Raw genomic sequence first — 23,782 nt, forward strand, 5'->3', positions numbered from 1 at the left:
AGTTTACTTTCTATTAGTTGATACATTAACAAGATTTATACCTCTGATTGTCTCTGACCCCCCTGAAATCTGACCTTTTTCAGAGGCTAGTCTATTACTTTTCACCTAGGTAATTAGTTTCCCAATTGGTTCCCAGGGTAATGGCTTTTTTTTTTCTCTTATTCATGCTACAGTATACTATAAGACCACCTTACCAACTAGGCTCTCTTTCTTTCCTCTTTTGAAAAAAATTAAGCCTTCAGTGGGGTGAAGATTTCACTTTAGAGAAAACAGTTTTTTTGGCACTACTCCTTTTCATCAGGTCAGCTGGCTCAACTGCTTCAGCTGGCTGTAATACTGCCCTGCTCCCAAAGCTAACATATGTTTCACTTCACCGCCTTTCCTAAGAGTGGTCTTTCAGCAATGCCGTTATGCTTCATATCTGTCTGCTTAAATCTTACTTCTTAACTAGATTATAGCTCACCTAACATTTTCACAATGAATCCTTGCTTGACCCTGCTTTTGAAAACAGCCCTTCTTTAAACTCACACAGTACAGTTGTCTTGGTTTTACTTAGCACACTGCCTAATACTAGTCATATGGCAAGCATTCAACAAGTGCTTGATTAAACACATTATATCTTAGTACCTTGACAACTTTTAATATAATATTATAACTCTGCTTATGAATCATAAGTCTTAGAACACTGCACAATATGTGATTATCTCTGTAGTTTGAAGAAGTTACGCCTATCATTGTTATGGCTAGATATCAGAATGTCTACTAATGGAGAAAGATATATTATTTTTAACATTTAATTTGTGAACATTTTGTTTGGAAATAATATATGACTCTCCATTAGTAGACATAATCAATCCACTTATCAGTAGACATTTGTTTCTAATACATATAGGTGAGTCAACTCTTGCCAAATGTAAAAAGACAATTGAATATTCCCAAATTCACCTCTGAAGAGTTATGGTCAAACTTTTTGTTCTCTCAGAACTATAGGACAGTCTTTTTGTTTTTATTTTTCCCCTTGGGAAAGGGTTCCCTTTGCTTCCTGTATTAGGCACTTAACTCTTGTGTTATGGGCAACTTGTAATGATATCTTTCTCAATTTAACCTCAAGGGCTACCTGGAAGAATAACTCTTCAGGTGAAAAAACAAAGACCACAAAACATAATACACATGCTTGTGCACACACGCAGAGGAGCAAACCCTGATAATTACTGAATGAGGGCTCTTATCAATACTTCACTGTTCATTCATCTTGTGAACTTTTACTCAATATCACACTTTTGTGAATATAGTATTAATAGAACATGTGATTTATACTGCAGTAGTTTGAATGCTGGTCCCCAAAAGATATGCCTAGATCCTAATCTCTGGAAGTTATGATTATCACTTTACAGGCATATCTTGTTTTATTGTGCTTTACTTTATTGTGCTTTGCAGATATGGTGTTTTTGTTTTTGTTTTGTCTTTGCAAACTGAAGATTTGTGGCAACCCTGCCTTGGTACTCTATTGCTATCATTTTCAAACAGCATTTGCTCACTTTGTGTCTCTGTGTCACATGGTAATTCTCACAGTATTTCACTTTTTCATTATTATTACATGTGTTATGGTGATCTTTGATTCTACCACTACCACTCCCTGAAAGTTAGCATATTTTAGCAATAAAGTATTTTTAATTAAGGTCTGTACATTGCTTTTCTTCAAGATATAACACTATTACACACTTAATAGACTATAATATAGAGTAAATATAACTTTTATATGCACTGGGAAAGCAAAAAATTCATGTGACTCACTTTATTACAATATTTACTTTATTGCAGTAGTCTGCATATGAACCCACAATATTTCCAAGGTGTGCCTGTCTCTGGAAAATGAGATTTTTCAGATGTAATTAAAGGCTTTTGAGATGAGATTACTCTTGATTTTCCATGTGGGCCCTAAATTCTATGCCAAGTGTCTTCTAAAAGAAAAGGATAATGAGATTTGAGATAGCCAGAAGACAAAACACACGTATACTCACAGCTGAGAAAGAGGGCAAGAATGACCTTAATGGCAGAGACAGGAGTGATGTGACCATAAGTCAATGGGGCTGACTGTCTCCCAATACTCATTAAGGGAGTCAAAGATTTTTCCCTAGCACCTGCAGAGGGAGTGCAGTCCTTGATTTCAGATTTCTGGCCTCTAGAATTGTTGAGAGAAGAAATTTCTGTTGATTTCAGCCACCAAGTTTGGGTACTTCATTATAACAGCCACAGAAAACTAATAAAGATATTGAGATACGTTTTCAGAAAGGTTCAGTTCAGTTCACACTCAGTCATGTCTGACTCTTTGTGACTCCACGGATGCAGCACACCAAGCCTCCCTGCCCACCACCAACTCCCGGAGTTTACTCAAACTCATGTCCATTGAGTCAGTGATGCCATCCAACCATCTCATCCTCTGTCATCCCCTTCTCCCACCTTCAATCTTTCCCAGCATCAGGGAGTTTTCAAATGAGTCAGTTCTTCGCATCAGGTGGCCAAAGTATTGGAGTTTCCACTTTAATATCAGTCCTTCCAATGAATATTCAGGACTGATTTCCTTTAAGATGGACTGGTTGGATCTTCTTGCAGACCAAGGGACTCTCAAGAGTCTTCTCCAACACCACAGTTCAAAAGCATCAATTTGAACTGAACAGCGCTCAGCTTTCTTTATAGTCCAACTCTCACATCCATACATGACTACTAGAAAAAACATAGTCTTGACTAGACGGACCTTTGTTGGCAAAGTAATGTCTCTACTTTTTAATATACTGTCTACATTGGTCATAACTTTTCTCCCAAGGAGTAAGTGTCTTTTAATTTCTTGGGTGCAGTCAACATCTGCAGTGATTTTGGAGCCCAGGAAAATATAGTCTGCCACAATTTCCACTGTTTCTCCGTCTATTTGCCATGAAGTGATGGGACCAGATGCCATGATCTTAGTTTTCTGAATGTTGAGCTTTAAGCCAACTTTTTCACTCTCCTCTTTCACTTACATCAAGAGGCGCTTTAGTTTTATTCACTTTCTGCCATAAGGGTGGTGTCATCTGTATATCTGACTTTATTGATATTTCTCCCGGCAATCTTGATTCCAGCTTGTGCTTCATTCAGCCCAACGTTTCTCATGATGTACTCTGCATATAAGTCAAATAAGCACAGTGATAATATACAGCCTTTGGAATCAGTCTGTTGTTCCATGTCCAATTCTAACTGTTCCTTCCTGACCTGCATACAGATTTCTCAAGAGGCAGGTCAGGTGGTCTGGTATTCCCACAGTTTGTTGTGATCCACACAGTCAAAGGCTTTGGCATAGTCAATAAAGCAGAAATAGATGTTTTCCTGGAACTCTCTTGTGTTTTCAATGATTCAACAGATGTTGGCAATTTGATCTCTTCTTCCTCTGCCTTTCCTAAATCCAGCTTGAACATCTGGAAGTTCATGGTTCACATAATGCTGATGCCTGGCTTGGAGAATTTTGAGCATTACTTTGCTAGTGTGTGAGATGAGTGCAATTGTGCAGTAGTTTGAGCATTCTTTGGCATTGCCTTTCTCTGGGGTTGGAATGAAAACTGACCTTTTCCAGCCCTGTGGCCACTGCTGAGTTTTTCAAATTTGCTGGCTTATTGAGTACAGCGCTTTCATAGCATCATTTTTTTAGGATTCGAAATAGCTCAACTGGAATTCCATCACCTCCACTAGCTTTGTTGGTAGTGATGCTTCCTAAGGTCCACCTGACTTCACATTCCAGGGTGTCTGGCTCTCGGTGAGTGATCACACCATCATGATTATCTGGGTTCCTAAGATATTTTTTGTACAGTTCTTTGGTGTATTCTTGCCAGCTACTCGTAATATCTTCTGCTTAATATCTTCTTACCTTCAGAAAGGTAAGTGACTCAAATTGTTGCTGAAATTCCACTAGGCTTTGAGAAGTTCCCTCTTTCTCTACTTTATCCCTACTTTCAGTCTGCAGTGTAGTACATAGTTTCCACTTGGAAGGATATTCAGATCTCACTTGTACCCCCACGCCTGAGTCACAGTCTGTCTTTCTTGACAATAACAACCTGACTGATGAGATAATCAGAAGTTTTTGTATCTGTTAAGCTCTCTCATATGCATAGCAAAGAGCTCCAGAAAGTATAGATATCCTGATTATGACGAAGAAAACATCAGATTCACTAGGTCAGAAGAGATACAAATATATAGAGATATAGACATAGATATATGTAGATATTGAGACATTACTACAAGAATTTTCTGTTTGCAGAACTTAAAAGTCCCAACAGGACAGAGAACAGTGATTCTCAGTCTACAGATCTAATAAATTTTCAAGTACAAGTGAGGCAGGTGAGATAGAAAACTGGATATATGTGTTTTGTTCTACAGGTATTTTTGTCATTCATTCCTTGTTAAAAATCATTGCTATAGACAGTTGGAGATGAAGATCTTCAGGCCACTGAGATTCTCAAATAGAGGCAAGACTAGACCACTGGCTCATGTCAGTATACCATGATGCCAAGGACCTTGTTAACCAAGAGAAAAAAAATTAAAAGTGAAAATGTTAACTTATAATGTTAAAATAATTGAAATACATGTGTTCCAAATTACTGAACTGAACATAAGATGTTCCTCTGTGTTTAAGAGAATTTATCATTATTTCAACAACCTTTGAGAATCTTAGTCTTATTTCCCCATTGAGAAACTGTTCTCATAAGCCAGAATAAAGTCAACTTTATCTTGTTTTCAATATTCTGCTATTGTGAAAATAAAATAAATTAATGCTTAGGTCCTTTTAGTCACTGAAGTTTAAAATGGACTGTTAACTTAGTTTCTATGCTACTTTCATTTGTATAAGCACTTTCACAGTTGGTGGAAATTCACATTTTGATACCATTGTTTGTGGGGCCTTGACCTAGTACAAGTCAGCCCAGAGGGAAAATTGCAAATCACTTTGTTATGTTAATGCAGCAAACATTTACATTATAAAAGACTTTTCATTTCTATGAATACCTCACCAAGTTCTTTAAAGTTAACATATATTTACAAGCCATGTGCAGGATGTTCTGTAAATGTCATAAAAATATCCTAAGTCCTATGTAACTTCTGGGTTCACATTAATTTTAATATAGTTGTTACAGGTTTTCTAATGATAATTTACCAATGTCTACATAGTTTATAACTTTAAATGCTCAAGCAATCATGAGTTGGCTTTCAATTACTTATCTATGTATAGTCAGTTAATTATATTCAGAAAGAAAATGTGAATCCTAAATTAAGAAAGGCAACTTTGTGCACAGGGAATTAATAGCCACAGTAAACTGGCATGTCAATTATTAGTTTTACTTTGTCTATTTTAAGAAGTAAAATGAGACCACTTGCTTTTTGCTTGTTTTTAAGAAAGGACTACAATTTGCTGTCTTTAAAGAGTAAAAACTCCGATGAACTAACGGGCTCTTCTGTTTGCTTCTTTTCACATTCACTTTTGCAGCTTCCCTGGTGGTGTAGAGGTCAAAGTATCTGCCTGCAATGTAGGAGGCCTGGGTTTGATCCCTGGGTCAGGAAGATCCTCTGGAGAAGGAAATGGCAACCCACTCCAGTGTTCTTGCCTGGAGAATCCCAAGGACAGAGGAGCTTGGTGGGCTACAGTCCACAGGTCACAAAGAGTTGGACACGACTGAGCAACTTCACTTTTGCAGCTCACAGGACATTCTGTTCATGAATGTTCTAAGTACTTCCATTTTCTTAAGTGCCTTGAAAAGAAATTTCATGCTTGAAGATCAATAGAAGAAGAAAAGTATCTGTTAAACTATACTTGAGAGAGCAGAAGTACAAAAAAATGGGAATGAGGAAATAGGAGGCAAAGATGAACAGAAGCAGATCCAGAAGCCATGCAAATGACTAGGGCAAAAAAAACACCTGAGAAACATTTCAAGGACAAGTTCATATTCAATTGCATTATTACAAGATGTTCTATTTGGTGAGACACAGAACATGTTAACAGTGGGATAAAATAAAATGAAACAGTCTGTAAGGATGAGACCATTCTAAATACTGAAGTCCATAAGGATAATATGAAACCATTCTAAATATTGCAGAAGGGTCATGGATTTAAAAGAGCATTTATTCACAATTGGAATTTAATAATGGAGTGAAAAAAGAAACAATAATCAATACAGTAGTGTATAGAAATGTTCCAAGAAGTATAGCACATAAGCTTCTGTCACAGTCTATAAAATGGAAGCACAATACAAACATCACAGACTGTTAAAAAGATGAAATGAGACAACATATGAAAATGTCTTGCAAATGTAAGATACTCTAAGAGCAAAGAGAGATTATGATCATTAACCAAGGAAAGCTGAACCCACAGGGTCCTGACTTTCTAGTTGATTAAAAAGCTCATATAATGAGAGCTGACATTCACTTATGGCTGAAGTTATAAACAAGGACAGAAAATCTTGGCCTATTCTTGAGGAACAAGGATCATTCCTGTGGTTAATAAAAATTGTAATAGAAAGTTTTTGTAGACAGGCTTGTGTCTATGTCTATTTCTATCTACCTACCTATACATACCTATTTATGCAGTTGTTAGCAGACCTTGTGCTCAGTAGACAATAAGACAGTGGAACTAGTGAACCCATTTCTCATTCTGGCTCTCTAACATTATGGAGTCTAATAGACTAAACTTGAGAGATCTGCCCTAAACTCAAGATGCCACTTAACTCTCTAACCATTAACAGTTTATTGGCTGAACTGTGATATGCAACTGTTCTTTTAACCTCTATTTATTTTTCCAAGCTCAACCTACTGTTCTGTTGCCCTTCAATGGCAATCTGATTTTTCCTCCTCTGTCTGATTTGAATTTGATTTATTGCTGGGCTTCCCAGTTATATCTTCATAGCTCAGATTCCTATGCATTTCTTGAGCTGTCTCCCTCATCCATCAAGGAGGATCTTTAAGCATACCAGGCAATCAGACCAAAACCAACAGTTTTAGTTTGGGTTATTCTGTCACTCTGTAGTTTGCAGCTACTTGAAAGGGTAAATTATAAATGTTGGTTTTCATACATGAGTATTAAAGCTGAGTAAATGCTACACTATTTGCTCATTCATATATTTCTGTGTATTAGGTATTAACCAAAATTTTAGGCATGTGAAGATGAAAACACTGTAGTCCATTCTTTAAGAGTTCCAAGTGCAAAAAGGGAAATTGACACACAATGGTATATACACCAAATGATGAGAGAAATACTCTAATAAAAATGTGAAGAAGAAACTTGTTAGTATTTGACAAGTGTTACTTAATTCTGCCCAGTAGGAATGGAGTTAGGAAAGACTTCGTAAAAGTGACATTGAGATACATCTTAAAATTTGAGTATAGGAGAAAGTAATGGCACCCCACTCCAGTACTCTTGCCTGGAAAATCCCATGGGCAGAGGAGCCTGGTAGGGTGCAGTTCATGGAGTCGCTAAGAGTTGGACAGGACTGAGCAACTTCACTTTTACTTTTCACTTTCATGCATTGGAGAAGGAAATGGCAACCCATTCCAGTGTTCTTGCCTGGAGAATCCCAGGGATGGGGGAGCCTGGTGGGCTGCTGTCTATGGGGTCGCACAGAGTCAGACACGGCTGAAGCGACTTAGCAGCAGCAGTAGGCACAAGGGACTTCCAGAAGGCAGCCACTGCATGAGTGCCTGGCCAATGCTGTGACCTAAGTAGGAGAGTAAATGAAACTGTGGGAAAAAATGGGGTCAGATGGTGAAGAGACTGGCCTTTATCTTTGAGGCAACAGGCAAATATATTATCTTTAAGCAGCAAACCTAACATTTATCTTAATTTACAAAGATAATTTTCTTAACAAAATAAGCCAAGAGTCTGACAAACTCTGTTTTAATTTTTGATATGCTCGTTCTAGGATTTCTACTCTCTGTTGCCCCAAATCTTCACTCTGATAATTATACATAGGAATGACGATTGCATTAAACTCACAAAAGCCACTATGTATAGACTCCAACGAACAAGGCAAAGATAATTATGGATCCCACAGTTCATTCTTTCTTTGTACATCTTTGCAAGTGAATTAGGCAATGCCCACTTTCAAGTATGGGAACTTCAGACCATAATTACATGGAAAATTTTGTACAGAGAGAAGTAAAACTATCTGCTGGGATAATTGACAAATATTTCTACTTTCGTCAACTTAAAAAGTCTATGAAAATAAAGTAGGTATAATTATTTCTCTGTAGGGCCAGAACACTAAAGAGAATTTGCCCATTTGATTATGTCTATGACTCCTATATTACCCGATGGGGTGATTTTCCACAATTAACTATGTTGCTCTTAACTCTTTGATTCTAAGATGATATCTTCAATTGGTACAATCCCAATTCAACCATTCACGTACCTGTACAACATACAGGCTTCCTCACCACCGGAGAAACAGAGCATACAATAGCCACTGAGGAGAGCCCTTACTCTGATGCCAGAGTCATCTGTTCAACATTTAGATCTGTAACAAAAGCTATGGGCTTCCCTGGTGGCTCAGTGGTAAGGATTCTGCCTGCCAATGCAGGGGATGTGGGTTCAACTCCTGGGTCAGGAAAATACCTGGAGATGGAAATGGCAACCCATTTCAGAATTCTTGCCTGGGAAGTCCCAGGGACAGAGGATCCTGGCAGGCTACAGTCCATGGGGTCACAAGAGTCTGATACAACTTAGCGACTAAACAACAACCACTGAAGCTATGCCAATCAGAATTCCTCCTTAGGCAATCTCCAATTCCAGCTAGAGCTCCTCCTGATTAGAAGAACTGAGAAAAGCTCTGTCCTTACCCTGTATGCTTCCCCAGCGCCCTTGCCACACTCTACCTCTATAATGAATGATGATCAACAGAAAGGAGAGAAGAAAGACAGAGAAAATTCTAGCACTGTTCCCATCACCCTTGAAGCCAGCATTGCTCCTGCCATTTAAGTGATTTGATGTTTGTGATCAGAGCACTGATGATGAAATATCAGAATCCGTGACCCTCATATGTAAATTATCTAGGCACAGGAAGCTGACCCTCAGTACCTCTAAATTCCTCAAATTAACTTTTGCTTGAAATAGCCATGTATTTGAGAAGAAAAATAAACTTTTCTGGATTATTCTCGCTCTGAATTGTTTATCTACTTGCCTTAATTCTCTACTTTATTTCATGTATATAATTAGTGACTGAAAATAAAGCCCTATATGCTCTGGAATTTGTCAAAAGAATTCCCTCTTGATTTAAATTTCTTTAGTATATAGCAACATGTTCTCTGTGACACTTAATATCACCTGAAGTGAAGATTTGTTATATTCATATAATCTAAGATTCACTTATTTATCTCCATTACATAAAAATGTTACTCCTCCTCTCTAATTAGTAGCAAATTCTAATAAACAGCATTGGAGTAAAAATGCATTATTCATGGGAAATAGAGAAGGGCTCTTTGTCAAAAAAATAATCACTGCAAATTCCATTTATACCTAAGAAAACTATCTTTGTATATTTATCCTTTTATAAATATCATGTGATATATAATTCTGAAGCAAATATTTGTACCATTTATAAAAAAGGCTATATATAATAAGCAGAGTATAAAATAATAGTCTAATTGCATCTCAAGTAATTTTGGCCAAAATTATATATATTACTCAGAAAATATTTTAAAATTTTAATCAATAAATTAAAAGTCTTAAAGTCACCAAGTTAATTGATCAAATCAGAACTGTCTATTTATCAGAAACACTAGAATATTCCTTATGATAAGAGGACAAAAACATATTTATTGAATCTTCCCTAAGCTATTTCCTATAATAGTTTCTTACTGAACATTTGTGGTAACAATCTCAAATTTTCCTAGAACATGTTATGTGAGTACCCTATCTCTAGTGATAGCTTGATGTGACAGAATGAATTTGATTTAATTTTTCTAGAAAAGCAATGGACTTTCCCTTACTCTCTTCCTACTCAAAGAACTGCCAAGTTTCTATAAACACAATTCTTTGTCAGGCAAGTCCGAGGTGAGTGCCCTGCTTTTATTAAACTGGAAACAAAATCTCTCCAAGACTGAGAAAGCCTGTAGCCTGCCTGTAAGTTTGAGGAGATCACTGCAGGGAAGTGGGAGGGGAGAGGGGAGTATTGACTTTCTTGGACGCCTCAGGATCTTGAAGTCTTTCTCTCATGCTCACTGTGGACCAGAAGTGGAAATGGAAGGTGTCTTCTGACCAGAACAATGGAAAGTAAAAACTCTTTATCAAGTTTTTTTTTCTTTTCTTGATTATTTGATTGGATAATATATGTTATAATTAAAATTTACATATCCTAACTATAAAGCTTTTAAAAATCCTTAGTTTCTCTGAGAAAGGAACATTGGGCTTGTATGTGGTAAACTGTAAGACAGGTCTCTTCTTGAGAGTTCGTGGTGAAGTGCAGGTTTTAAAACCTTCTGGATACTCTGTGCACTGGGCTTATCTGGCATGTTTTGGAGCATACATTTTGTTACATCTTAAAATATGAATGTTTAACTATTCATGGACTAACAAAATAAATTTCATTGTATATACTTTCATATTAAAGAGAAAATCGTTATTAAATACATAGGAATATATTAAGGATAAAAGAAGTGGTCAACAGAATGATGTAATGAAAAGGTCCATATAAATTCCAGAAGCATCAAAATACAGAACGCTCTCTTTAAAATTGGAAATAACAGTTATAGCTATGGAAAAACAAATGATACCATGGGCAGTCATTCCATTAGGATATTCAAGGCAGACAAGATAGTATGATGGCCTTCACAATGTAACTCTTATGAAAATAAATTGTTTAGTCATAACTGAGCATGAGATATTCTTGTTACTCCAACAATCTACCCACATGAATTTTTGAGAATTAGATTAAAATTAATTACTGTTGATTCTGCACCTGGGGGAAAATTTAATATTTCCTCAGAGGAGGCAAAAGTCAGAAAGGGGATATCATTTTCCACTGATAGAGAAGAGGAAGATATACTGAAGTGATAGGTGGCTGATCCTTTATTTGGGTTAATTAGAAATACCACTTGCCAGTTTTGTATCAGTGAACCACATCTTACAAAAACGTAAAAGTCTTCACTAACACAGAGAAATGTTATAGGGGCAATTACTCAATTACAAAAGGAATCTTATATAAAACAATTCACCACAGAGTTACTTTATAGTACTTCCCTTATGCATATAAATCTTTCATTGAACATTAGCTGCTTAAAAGAGATTGGGGGACAGACTCTCTTAAAACTGACATGTTAAGCCACTACCAATGAAAGATCAATCAAAAATGAAGGGAACACTTCTCTGAAATGATGATGATTCAATTTACCCACAAATCTGTATGAACATACTAAGTTGGTAGAGTAAGGTATGATTGGAATGCTAAGTGTGTTAACATTAGACCATAAAATACTGGCATCCTATTTTTATAATCATATTCAAGCACGAGTTATTTTTCATGAAAAGTCTGCATATAATTAGGAATGCTCAGTTATTTAGCCAAAATTCAAAAGGAAATTTATGGATGAACATCTCTTTATATTCAAATGTAGAATGATGTGGGTCTTTTTATAGTTTCTGCTTTAATGAACATCAGTCATGTGGTACATACTCTTATTCTGAAACCTCTTTCAATATTCTACACCATTAAGTCCTTTGATAAGTTTACTTCTGAGAAATTGGCATTTACTTTGCAAATACAGAAGTTCATGTTAACATAGGATACTCACTGCATTTTTCTATGCTGGTAAACTTCAATCATTAGGAATGACTCAGAAAGCTTTGTGATAATAGTACTTGTCAGAGGAAAAGCAGCATTTTTCTATAAAATGAATAAGACTATTTCCAAAACCTTCAGGAGGAACTTGACAGGCATAATGGTTGATGTTTTGTTTTGTAAATTATCCTCATGTCCTTTGTCTTAAGAAATATCATATCTGAATTTCTTTACTTGAAAAAGTAATTTTTTCACTCTTACTTTCTTCTTGATGGTTACTGATAAATTCATGTGGCATAGTGTCCATTACATGGTCAATGTTTAGAGGCTGGCAATCATTTTCTTCTGTTATGGCCATGCAGTTGGATAGATTTGTTGAAGAATTAAGTAATTTAACATCAATAATTTCTTTAAGATACAGTTTCATTTATGTTGAAAAATTTAGTATGCATATTTTGTTCTTAGACAAGAGATGGAAATTGTCTAAAATATTGTCTATACTATACAGTAACAGGCTTACTGAATATAAGCAATATCAAATAATATAAGCAAAATCAAACAATCATTGGCATTCAAAATGCATTTCAGAAATCTCATATATACAGCATTCTGTGTGTGTGTGTGTTTGTGTGTGTAGCATTAAAATAGCTCAACTTACAGCAGCAAGCATATAGACCACTTAAACATATACCAGGCAATGTACTAATCTTTACATGTGTTACCTCATTAAATGCCCATACTAACTCTACAGACCTAGGTATTATCATGGTATCTTTTTTACTGATTAGGAAAATGAGGGCTATTTGTTAAAGATTTCAGTAGAAGTACGTGGTAGAGCTGGATTGTCCTGAATTTGGAACCACTGCTATATGCTGCCTCTTTATTGTAAGTAACCAAAATGATAACATGATAATCATCATGATTAATAACAAAAAGAAAAAAAATGATGGTGGTGATGATAAGTTTGTTTTTGCAAATTTTATGATACTGAAACATGTAGCTATTTTGGGTCTCTGTTTTCTCATCAGTTTAAGGAGAAGAATTTGACTCGCTAACTATCAAAGTCCCTCCACTTCATAAAGTTTCAAAATCTAGAAATGTGAAGAGTTTCACATATCTAGTTTCTCAGTTGACCACAAACAAACAAAACTATACTCTTAGAGCTGTAGCAAAAGAGCAAGCTACATGACTCATGTTGGTATTCAAACCAGACCAGAACTACACCAGGAGGTGAAAATTTCCAAGGACTCTCTGCATTGGTTTTGTGACAATATTCTTTCCTGGACCTTTTTTTTCTTCCTTCCTTTTCTCTCTTTTGGCCCTTTTCCAAAGTAAGAACAAGCAGACTCACTTACAGTTTATTTCATTTTTAAAGCATTTTAAAAAATGTTTCAACTGACTTCTAAACTTTCAGAAATCAATGGCCCATAGGAGTTGTTCTAACCTTCATCTCCATCTTCTTTGAGCTTCAAGCCTGACCTAGTAGTAGACCTTGAGCATATAATACTTAAAAAGGAAGTGTGATTTCTGCTTAGTTAGCATTTTTGGGGGGGTGGCTTGATTTTATTCTGGACTGAGAGACTGGAATAAGACACTTAATATTAAGAATAGTAAGTTATTTTTAAAATAGCATACATTTGTTCTCATTGTTGCCACTCAGCTCATCTTAAGCTTTTTAAAAAGAAGTTTATACAATTTTTAAAGGCTACTTTACATATACAGTTATTACAAAACTATATTCCTTGACTATATTCCTTGTGCTGTACAATACACCCTTAAGTCTATCTTACACCCAATACTTTGAAGCTCCCACTCTCCCATTCCTATATGGCACCCTCCCCTTTCTCTCCGCTGGTAATCACTAGTTTATTCTCTGTATCTCTGGGTTTTTAGTTGGCAATTTTTAAAGCAAACATGCAAAGCTGCATTTTCCCCCAACCTATTCTTCCTCTCTAGCACTAAGGACTCTGATTTTGAGACTTTGCAATATTCATATCATACATGTTAGGCCATTTAATGATCTAAAAATATTAATACTGGTTTGCATTTATTGATTTACCATTTGTATAAGGATATGACATATTAAATAAATATTACTATGAAAATATCCCTCTTCAGCTTAAAAATCACAATTCTTAAGGTCTTTTTGGTTTCAAAAATAAGATATCAGATCACAACAGCTGTCAAGAGTTATTACTTTCATTCATCCTGGTGCAATAAATTTGTACTGAGTAGAACTGAATGCCATTAGTTTAAATAATTATAACACTACTCTATTTGCCTTTACACGCCTTAATCATGTCTATTTTCCCAGAAGCTCTAATTTATGTCTAGCAAGTTTTATTTCAGGCAGTAGAACTCCACTGATCTGCATGTCTTTCTTAAGTGGGCAAGAAGTACATCATTTGTCATCTTAAATCAAGACACAGATACAAACGTTTTTATTCAGAGTGAAAAGGAAGTTTTATGGTGCTTTATATGAGTTTTTCAGTGAAAATATGGTTTGTACATTCCCCATGGAGCAGTAAAACCAAAGTCAACAGCACTTTATTTGCTGATGACAACCAGAAGAGTATTTGCAGATGGAAAACCCCAAACAGTCAAACTTGGCTTTGTTACCTCTGGGAAGGAAGGTCCTATTTGAATCAGATGCATAACTCAACAACAAAGTACTCTTTAGCATCAACAGTAATGTGTGTCACTTTCAGAATTAGGTATCAAATTTAGCACCTGAATTATTTTGTTTCTAGGATACTGACATTAAGAACTTCCCTACCTGAGAAAGGAAACAGTCTTCCTAAATAAGTAACTATTCAGATAGTATGTGTTTTGTTTCAAGAAAACAGCTATGAAAATATAGACCTAGAGAGTAAATGTTAGAGAGCTAATTTTCACTCCATAAAATAATTCCCTATATACTTTTCTTGGATTAAAAACTCGACTAGAATATATGTAATACAACAAATTCCATACACTAAGTTCTAGTACATATAAAGGATTGAAGCAGAATATGTTTCAGTAACCACTTTAGCAAGATAGTAAATGAAACAGTCATATATGGATGTGAGAGTTGGACCATAAACAAAGCTGAGTGCCAAAGAACTGACGCTTTCAAACTGTGCTGTTAGAGAAGACTCTTGGGAGTCACTTAGACTGTAAGGAGATCAAACCAGTCAATCCTACAGGAAATCAACTCTGAATATTCATTGGAAGGACTGATGCTGAAACTGAAGCTCCAAGACTTTGGCCACCTGATGCGAGGAGCTGACTCATTGGAAAAGACCATGGTTCTGGGACAGATTGAGGGCAAAAGGAGAAGGGGGTGACAAGGATGAGATGGTTGGATGGCATCACTGACTCAATGGACATGAGTTTGAGCAAACTCAGGAAGAAGTGAAGGACAAGGAAGCCTGGCATGCTACAGTTCATGGGATTGCAGAGTCAGACACGACTTAGGGACTGAACAACAACAACAAAATGAAGCATAAAATTTTCATGACAAAAAGTTTTCCTATTAAATTATCAATCAGGATCTATTATATAATACATGGACATTTTTCCCTCAGTCTGCTTGAAATTTAAAATTCTGCAAACTATAATATGGTGTATCAGAGCAAGATGTGTTAGTTAAGCCCTAGTGTGACATTTTATTTTAATTAGCCTGTAGTCAAATTGGTAGTCACTTGTGTAGTATGTCTTTTACAAGGACAGACATTTAAAAATTTGAGGTTTCAACATTGTCATCAACCACTTTCCTTGAGATGGCAATGTCTGGTGAATCCCTGTAACTCAGTCTGATACACAAGACTTCTTTTTAACAAATTTAACAACAGGAAGCGGATATTAAAGAAAAACAACAGCACTGTTGAACAGTTCATTCAGTTCAGTCTCATTATTTTTTTAACAGAAAATCTGGAGATGTGTATCCATTGTAACATATATACCTTATTGTCAATTAGTATTTATTAACATTCAGAAAACTAAGATCATGGCATCTGGTCCCATCATGGGAAATAGATGGGGAAACAGTGGAAACAGTGTCAGACTTTATTTTTTGGGGCTCCAAAATCACTGCAGATGGTGATTGCAGCCATGAAATTAAAAGACGCTTACTCCTTGGAAGGAAAGTTATGACCAACCTAGATAGCATATCAAAAAGCAGAGATATTACTTTGCCAACAAAGGTCCGTCTAGTTAAGGCTATGGTTTTTCCAGTAGTCATGTATGGATGTGAGAGTTGGACTGTGAGGGAAGCTGAGCACCAAAGAATTGATGCTTTTGAACTGTGGTGTTGGAGAAGACTCTTGAGAGTCCCTTGGACTGCAAGGAGATCCAACCAGTCCATCCTAAAGGAGGTCAGTCCTGGGTGTTCTTTGGAAGAAATGATGTTAAAAGCTGAAATTCCAGTACTTTGGCCACCTCATGTGAAGAGCTGACTCATTGGAAAAGACTCTGATGCTGGGAGAGATCGGGGGCAGGAAGAGAAGGGGACGGCAGAAGATGAGATGGCTGGATGGCACCACCGACTCGATGGATGTGAATCTGAGTGAACTCTAGGAGTTGGTGATGGACAGGGAGGCCTGGTGTGCTGCAATCCATGGGGTCACAAAGAGTTGGACCCGACTGAGCGACTGAACTGAACTGATGCCCAAAGCACATCACAAAATTACTGTGTACTTATATTAAGATATACAGACTCTAGAAGAAGTTTTCAGTTGAGCATTAAGATAATCAAGAGAAAAAATGGATAGAGACTGCCAACATTTAATCAAGTTTCTATATTTCTTCAACAATATGGATTACATTTATTTGAAACCCTCCAAATGTTGGTAATCCTGAAAAAAGAGGCCACAGCCATATTCAGTGAGTGAAAAGAAAGAACTAAGATGGGGAAGGAAGAAGTGATTCTTATACTTGAGGAAAGTGGCTTTTTGTTTAAGGGCCCTATGTTGCAAAGATATAATATTTTATGCAAAGTATCAAAAAATGAAAAGTTATTAAATTCACTAATACTTCTAGTGAGAGTCTGTACTTCTCTGGTAAGAATTCTGAAATTATGTATCAAGAAATTTTGGAGAAATTATTTCCTTTTACCCAGTAATTTTCCTTTTAGCAATCTGTCTTGTTGAAATAAGTTAGAAAATGTATGGCTAAAGATAACTGTATCATTATTTATGATAATGAAACTTGGAAAAACCCAAATTTCCAGCAATATCTATGAAGTTATGGGACATTCTCAAGGATGTCATATAGCCATTAAAGGGGTATTTTCTGAGAATATTTAATAGGAGCAGAATGTTTCTACAATATAAAGTATAAAAGACACAATTCTTTCTGTATTTCCTCCAAAGGTCTATCTGTAATTAACCTATGAAACTAACCTATATTTTTAAAGCAAAAAAAAAAAAAAAGCAAAATTTAAATAAAGTACTTCTCATATCTAGATGAGTAATTAATGATAATTTTTCAGTAAATTCTAAGTTATAAAGTATAATGTGTCTCTCTAGGACAAGGATGGAATGAATTTCTACTATTTGAAAGTCTGGTAATGATTAATATAACATCTTCTGTAAAACATCTTAGAAGTTTTTGAAAATGGGCTCCTGGCCATAAGAAGACCACATCTCTGACTGACATCCTTAGGGCTCAAGTTCAGCAAGACAATGGTGAATGTCCTTTGATTCTTTTGACTATAGCTGCTTGAAAAGAATAAGTCAGGCTCACCCCCTGGATTGACCTTCAGAACTGTACAATATGATCTCTGGGCCTTTTGCCCAAGAAAGTTCTATCCACATATTTGCTGATGCCTGAAAGTTATTTAAAAGGACAGAGTCTTTTTTTTTTTTCACATTTAGAAATAACATACAGATGCCACTTATAATCGCTAGCTGTAACCCCATATTGATTGAAATTCAAAACCACCCGATATACATGTTTTATATGAGTTTAATTACTATTACATTAGTTTTTTCCCAAGTATTTTGAAATTTTTGGTGCCTTTTGCTTTCTGTACTGAAACAGTTTAAATGATCACTATCAGAATCTTTCCAGTTTTGAGAAGATGAAAGAATTAGAAGAAAAGGAAGACATGAGGGATGTGGAAAGTGAAAGGCAGGCATGGCTAGTAAACAGCAGAGAAAGCAGAATTTGGAGATGAAGATGAATCTATGCATTTCGTGCTTTTGTCTAAGTCATTATGAATGTGTTTCATATATTCACACACAAACTGGAGATTTGTTGGCTAGATATGTGTTTAAATTAGCCGAGATGTTCATGTTAGGTCATCAGACATGTACTAACTCAGCTTTGTATAATTTCTAATAATTGCTCTTGTAATTAATGCACATAGTAGTTTTATTCACCACTGAGGTAAACCCTCAATTTAGGACAAGGCTGAGTCAGACCCCTGAGCTCTTGGTCAATGAAATTTTGTTGGAGATTTTTACCTTCTCATGAAAGTTGGCATAACTTACAGGTTCCCTTTCACTGATCCTGGCCACTCTCCTTACTCCCCCCCACCGCCAAGACTCTTCACTCAGTTCCCTTCCTTAAGATTTGATAACGCATTTTGAGCCTATAGAAATTAATAGTTTTTTCAGACCTGGAAAAGGCAAAAATCAAACCCCAAAGGAGGTGAAAAATCAAAGTACACCTTGTAGAGAACAAACATATTTTAGGCATCTCGAGTCCTTCCTTTTTTTGGCTCTTAACATTGTTTCCTATTTTCCCTTATCCTTTGTGATTAGCTGTTTATCTACCTCAATACTATACAAGCTAAAACACTAAAGTTAGTTATTTCAAATCAAATGTTGCTCAAAAATTCATGGATTAAGGTTAAATTTCTCAAACTAAAAATTTAATTTAGAAATCATTTCTCAAACGATTTATCATATGGAGAACTGGAGTCAGAAAATAAAACAAAAGTTGACTAGAAGAATATAAGTCCCAGGTTGATGTCTATGGTTTACTTGGAATTTAAAGTGAGCTCATGTTCTTTAGACAGTGACAATAAAGGAATTAATTAGAGTATTTTTCTGGAGCATTTTGATAACAGACATGCCCATTTTTCCTCAAACAAATATACAGACACACCCTCTAATTTGCATAAAATTTTTCATATTTTCAATGTGATTTGATTAGTTTTTGTAATTATTGTTCAAGAAGAGTGATTTTTTTAAAAAAAATAGAGCTTTAAGAATTATTTATTCCCTTCTGTAGAACATTTTAGTAGAAGACAGGGGAAAATCTGATATATTCAAAATTTAGGGAAAATATAAGGAAATTCAATGAGCAGCCATCTTTCATAAAACTGTTTGAATTATGTTGTCAGAGATACAATTAATATCACTTTGGCAATGTTCATTACAGATAACTAGTACCATAAACCACTCCTTCTTGGTACAAGATATTCATAGTTTTGCATAACTCCTTAGAAATACATCTTCCTAAGGGTTACTGAAAGGTCTATATGAACATTGTCACTTATGAAAATTTATATTTCAAAATTTCTTTTCAAAGTAGCAACAATATACCTAATCTAATAATATACCAAATCTAATATACCTCAATATGCCATAGCATGCGTAAACAGCACAATACAATTTTAATATGTTTGTTTTATATACAGCATTGCTTTAATGTTGCTTGTGGTCTCCCACCTCAAAATAATGAAATTACAAAACTACTTGCATGTAAGATGGATTTAATCCAAAGGCTTGGGCTTATCAGCAAAGAAACATATTACTGCTCTGACTTGTACATATGTTTATGCCTGAAAGTTGGTAAATATTTCCAATGCTGGAAATTTGTTGACTACAATTATTTTATAGTCTCTAAACCCATCACCTTACCTTTTTGCACTACAACTTTGGATATGCTATTAGTAAGATGATCAGATCTGTAATCTTCATTTTGAAGACAGGTTTACAGTTTTAATCTAAATTCTCACCCCAGTAACAATAACAACATTGATAACATAACGGATGGGCAATCAATTTTTTTAGTTGTATTCATTAAATGCATTTCTACTTTCAAACGGTTAATGTAACAAAATATTCCTTAAAAATATGAATATATGGCTAAAATTACATTTTTTTATAAACTTTCATAATAAACCACTAAAAGTAAATAATTTTCTGCTAAAGTTTATGATATATATACACATGCATACTATATCTCAAATAAAAAATATAATTGAATGTACTGTATGTATTTATAAACTAGAGGGGAAATTTCCCATAATTTAGTATAACTGAGTGTAGATAAGTCAGACTAAGAAACTCTAGACTTAACTCTAAGATAAATATGTTAATATTCAGATTTGTAGACAACTAGATATTTTTACCAGAACATATTCTGTCCATATTCTTCTGTTTCAGCCCTTTAATCAAAAGCCACTTGCTCACATTTTATAAATACATTATCCATAACTGTCATAGTGTCATTCATTTTAATGAATCTCTACCCTTTCCCCCAATTTTCAAAACCTGTACTTTAATGTATTACTGGGTATTATAAGTCAAATAGTTTCACATTACTTGTTTTAAAACCAATTCAAGCCTTATAAAATGACAAGATAATATCAGCAAAACTCTCAGCCCATCTAATTTCTCAACAACCACTTAATTTCTCAACAGCCATCTAAATAATATATGAGATTTGACATCCATATGTCCAAATTAATCCTAATGCAGGCATGGCAGGACGCAATATGCCATGTTTGCTGGTGTTTTCTAATTTTGCTCCCTTTAAATAAACATGGGCTTAGCTCAGAGTATTACACCAGGCTACAATCTAGGCTTTAGTAATGGTCAGAATGTAACAAGAAAAGTGTACTAACAAGAATTAAGGAATTACTCACCCAGCTGGGTCTCCTGAATCGTCAGTTTACTTTCCATAGGATACAACAGCTTGGGTGGTTTATCTGTCAGAGGGGCTGAAAAACAATAATAATACAGATTTAGAGTTATGCTGCATAAACTGAAGGAGAGAACACAGTTTATTTTCATAAATATTTCTCATTCTCTGAGTAGTGTGTCAAAGCATTTTACCAGGTAGTGACTTACATATTGCAGGCAGTACCTTCAGGCAAGCTGAAAAGCTATTAGATTATACATGAGTCAAATATAACACTACCAAATTGACAGTCACATGAGACTGCTGAAGTACAGAATCAAGATTGCTCAGACCTTATGAATATATGATTGCACTTTACCAAATATTTCAATCTGTATCGTGGTTTCCTTTTTAAAGGGTAACCTACATTTTCTGTGTTAATTAAAGATACACATAATAACTGTATCATGCATTTCAATGACTTTGGGGGGCATAATATTGTCTATTTCTTCCTAATCCCATTCCTAAATTCCCTACTCTGGATCACATTGCCTCAAAATCCATAATTTAGTAATTCAGTTCCGTTCAGTCACTCAGTCGTGTTCGACTCTCTAAGACCCCATGAACCACAGCATGCCATGCCTCCCTGTCCATCACCAACTCCCAGAGTCCACCCAAACCCATGTCCATCAAGTCAGTGATGCCATCCAACCATCTCATCCTCTGTCGTCCCCTTCTCCTCCTGTCCTCAATCTTTCCCAGCATCAGGGTCTTTTCCAATGAGTCAGCTCTTCGCATCAGGTGGCCAAAGTATTGGCGTTTCAGCTTCAGCATCAGTCAAACACTACAATTCAAAAGCATCAATGCTTCGGTGCTTAGCCTTCTTTATAGTCCAACTCTCACATCCATACATGAGCACTGGAAAAATCATAGCCTTGACTAGATGGATTTTGCTGGCAAAGTAATATCTCTGCTTTTTAATATGCTATCTAGGTTGGTCATAACTTTTCTTCCAAGGAGTAAGCGTCTTTTAATTTAGTAATTAGATTAAGTATTTCTCACATATATCTCCTATAAATGAAACAGCAATGTGGCATTACATTACTACAAGTACAAGCTGCATACTTCAACATGCACAGAAATACTCACCAAGTTATATTTTAAAATGATATTTCCATTTAGTCAGAATATTTTATTGCTATTATCTGTGACACTTTATAGTACTTATTGCTAATTTGCATGATATACTGTCTGATTTTTAGCTTCTACACATTATTGCTCTGTGCACTTATCAGTCTATCAATGGTCAGCACACAGATCTAAGAGTGGGCTATTAAGCATTTTGAGGATAGGTTTCCCACTGCATACTTCATCCTGAGCTAAACTAGACAATCTGGACTTTAGGCAAATAGTCAGGGATCCTTCATTAAAGACTCTCTGCTCACCCTCTTGGACTAAAAAGCCTGCCAGGTCCCCGTGAAATCTGCCACTGCAACTTCAACTCTGTAGGAAGTACAGAAATGACCAATTAAGGGTTGCTGAAATTGACTGAAAAATTAAATGATTTTACATTAAGGGCTTTCTTCCTTCCTTGCCAGGAGGACATGCCAGTGTGGTTGATATCTAGACAGCAGTGCCCCGAGTCAGCCACATAACCTCCTCACCAGAGGATTCAAGAATTCAATCTGCTTTGGCAGCTCACCACTCTCTCTCTTTCACAGAAAAAAAAACAGTCAGTGCAAATGGAAGATGCAGCTTAACTCAGAAAAACAGGGATGAGTTTTAAGAGTCCTGGTTTGGAAGACCAACCTCACATAGGATCAACAGCTTTTGTTCATAACTAATTGAATACATTATTCATCGTCATTAATATTTAACACCAGGCTGGGAAGGAAGGGGGGAGGAAAGCTAAGCTGGGGTAATAGGATGAGATAAATCACTTTGAAATTCTTCTCGAAGACTTGACATCACTCTGATTAACCTTAAACACTTGTATTTCTTGCCTAAAGTGATCTTAACAGATTTTTATTCTCCTGTCAGCTAGATAAGTAAATTATTCACTGAATGTCAGCAAAGCAGTTCACCACTAATAGGTTAAAAAAGCCACAGGTCCTAAGCTGTGGTTATCAAATAATTTCAGTAGACTTTGAAAGCAACTATGGCAGGGAAGCCTGGTGTGCTGCAGTCCATGGGGTCGCAAAGAGTCGGACGCGACTGAACTGAACTGACTGACGGCATCAAAATAACCAGCTTATTCAGTAAATTAACTCAGTTTAGAAAAGTTTGTGATTGTGTAGTTACAAGTAGACAATTCAGCAGTTATAGTAAGTAGCTGAGAAAAATATTCTCTGTTCAAACACATCCTAGACTAATTTATCTGTAGAGAAAGATAATAAAATCCCCATACAGGACATTTGTTCAGAAGTATAAAATGGTTGTATGGTTCTCCATTCCAATTCACCACCCACCGCATGGCATAGTACTGCATCGTTAAGACCTTTTTATATTATCCTCATGGGACAACTCCAAGTTAGCAGAGGAATCATAGAATGTTCAAGCCAGAGAAAATTCTAAGCTTATGAAGTTTTTTGATTTTTAAATTGTGTTCCCTATGGTTTCCATAGCATCCCTCTGGGCAGATGAAATGCAGACAGAGATAAGGGGTGGACTGGGAGCTGACTTCATACTTGGTTGCGCCACCTACTCCTCTCTTGACAAACATACCCCTGCTTTTATTTATCTTACACATCAGCATTTTGTCCAAGCTTTTAACCAAAAAAGTCCAATCCAACTTAACTGATGTACTGTATATTGGGCACTGTTATGTGCTAGGCATTGTGACAGGGGCTTTGGAATATCTTTGGTTTCTGCCTTTACCTCTTATAGTAATTAGAAGTTAAAAAATCGGCAATAGTGGAAAAATTCTGAGCTGGGTCAATTCTCTTGTTTTAGAGATCAATGATCTGAGGTGTGAAAAGCACAAGCGGTGTGCCAAAGGTGACAGAGCAAAGACTAGCTAGAGTCTTTGCTGGAACTTTGCCTCTCAATTCTTTATCACCTGATCCTTGAAAATTCTATCAAGCAACTACTGCAGCCCTGCTCAGTGTTTCCCCTCAAGGTGTGAGCAATCTGTTAGGAGAGCAAAAACATGCAAATAAGTGACC

The 23,782-nt window shown here is 35.9% G+C and overlaps 1 protein-coding gene across 1 annotated transcript in view; it reads right to left on the reverse strand.

Annotated features, from left to right (window-relative positions):
- IL1RAPL1 (interleukin 1 receptor accessory protein like 1) overlaps positions 1–23,782 on the reverse strand; it is a 687,113-nt gene that overhangs the window by 307,073 nt on the left and 356,258 nt on the right. The window contains exon 5 of the mRNA XM_052662751.1: positions 20,644–20,718. Coding sequence (XP_052518711.1) covers positions 20,644–20,718 — 75 coding nt within the window. The remainder of the gene's footprint in view (positions 1–20,643; positions 20,719–23,782) is intronic.

Source organism: Budorcas taxicolor, chromosome X (genome assembly GCF_023091745.1).
Source record: "Budorcas taxicolor isolate Tak-1 chromosome X, Takin1.1, whole genome shotgun sequence".
Lineage (NCBI taxonomy): Eukaryota > Metazoa > Chordata > Mammalia > Artiodactyla > Bovidae > Budorcas > Budorcas taxicolor.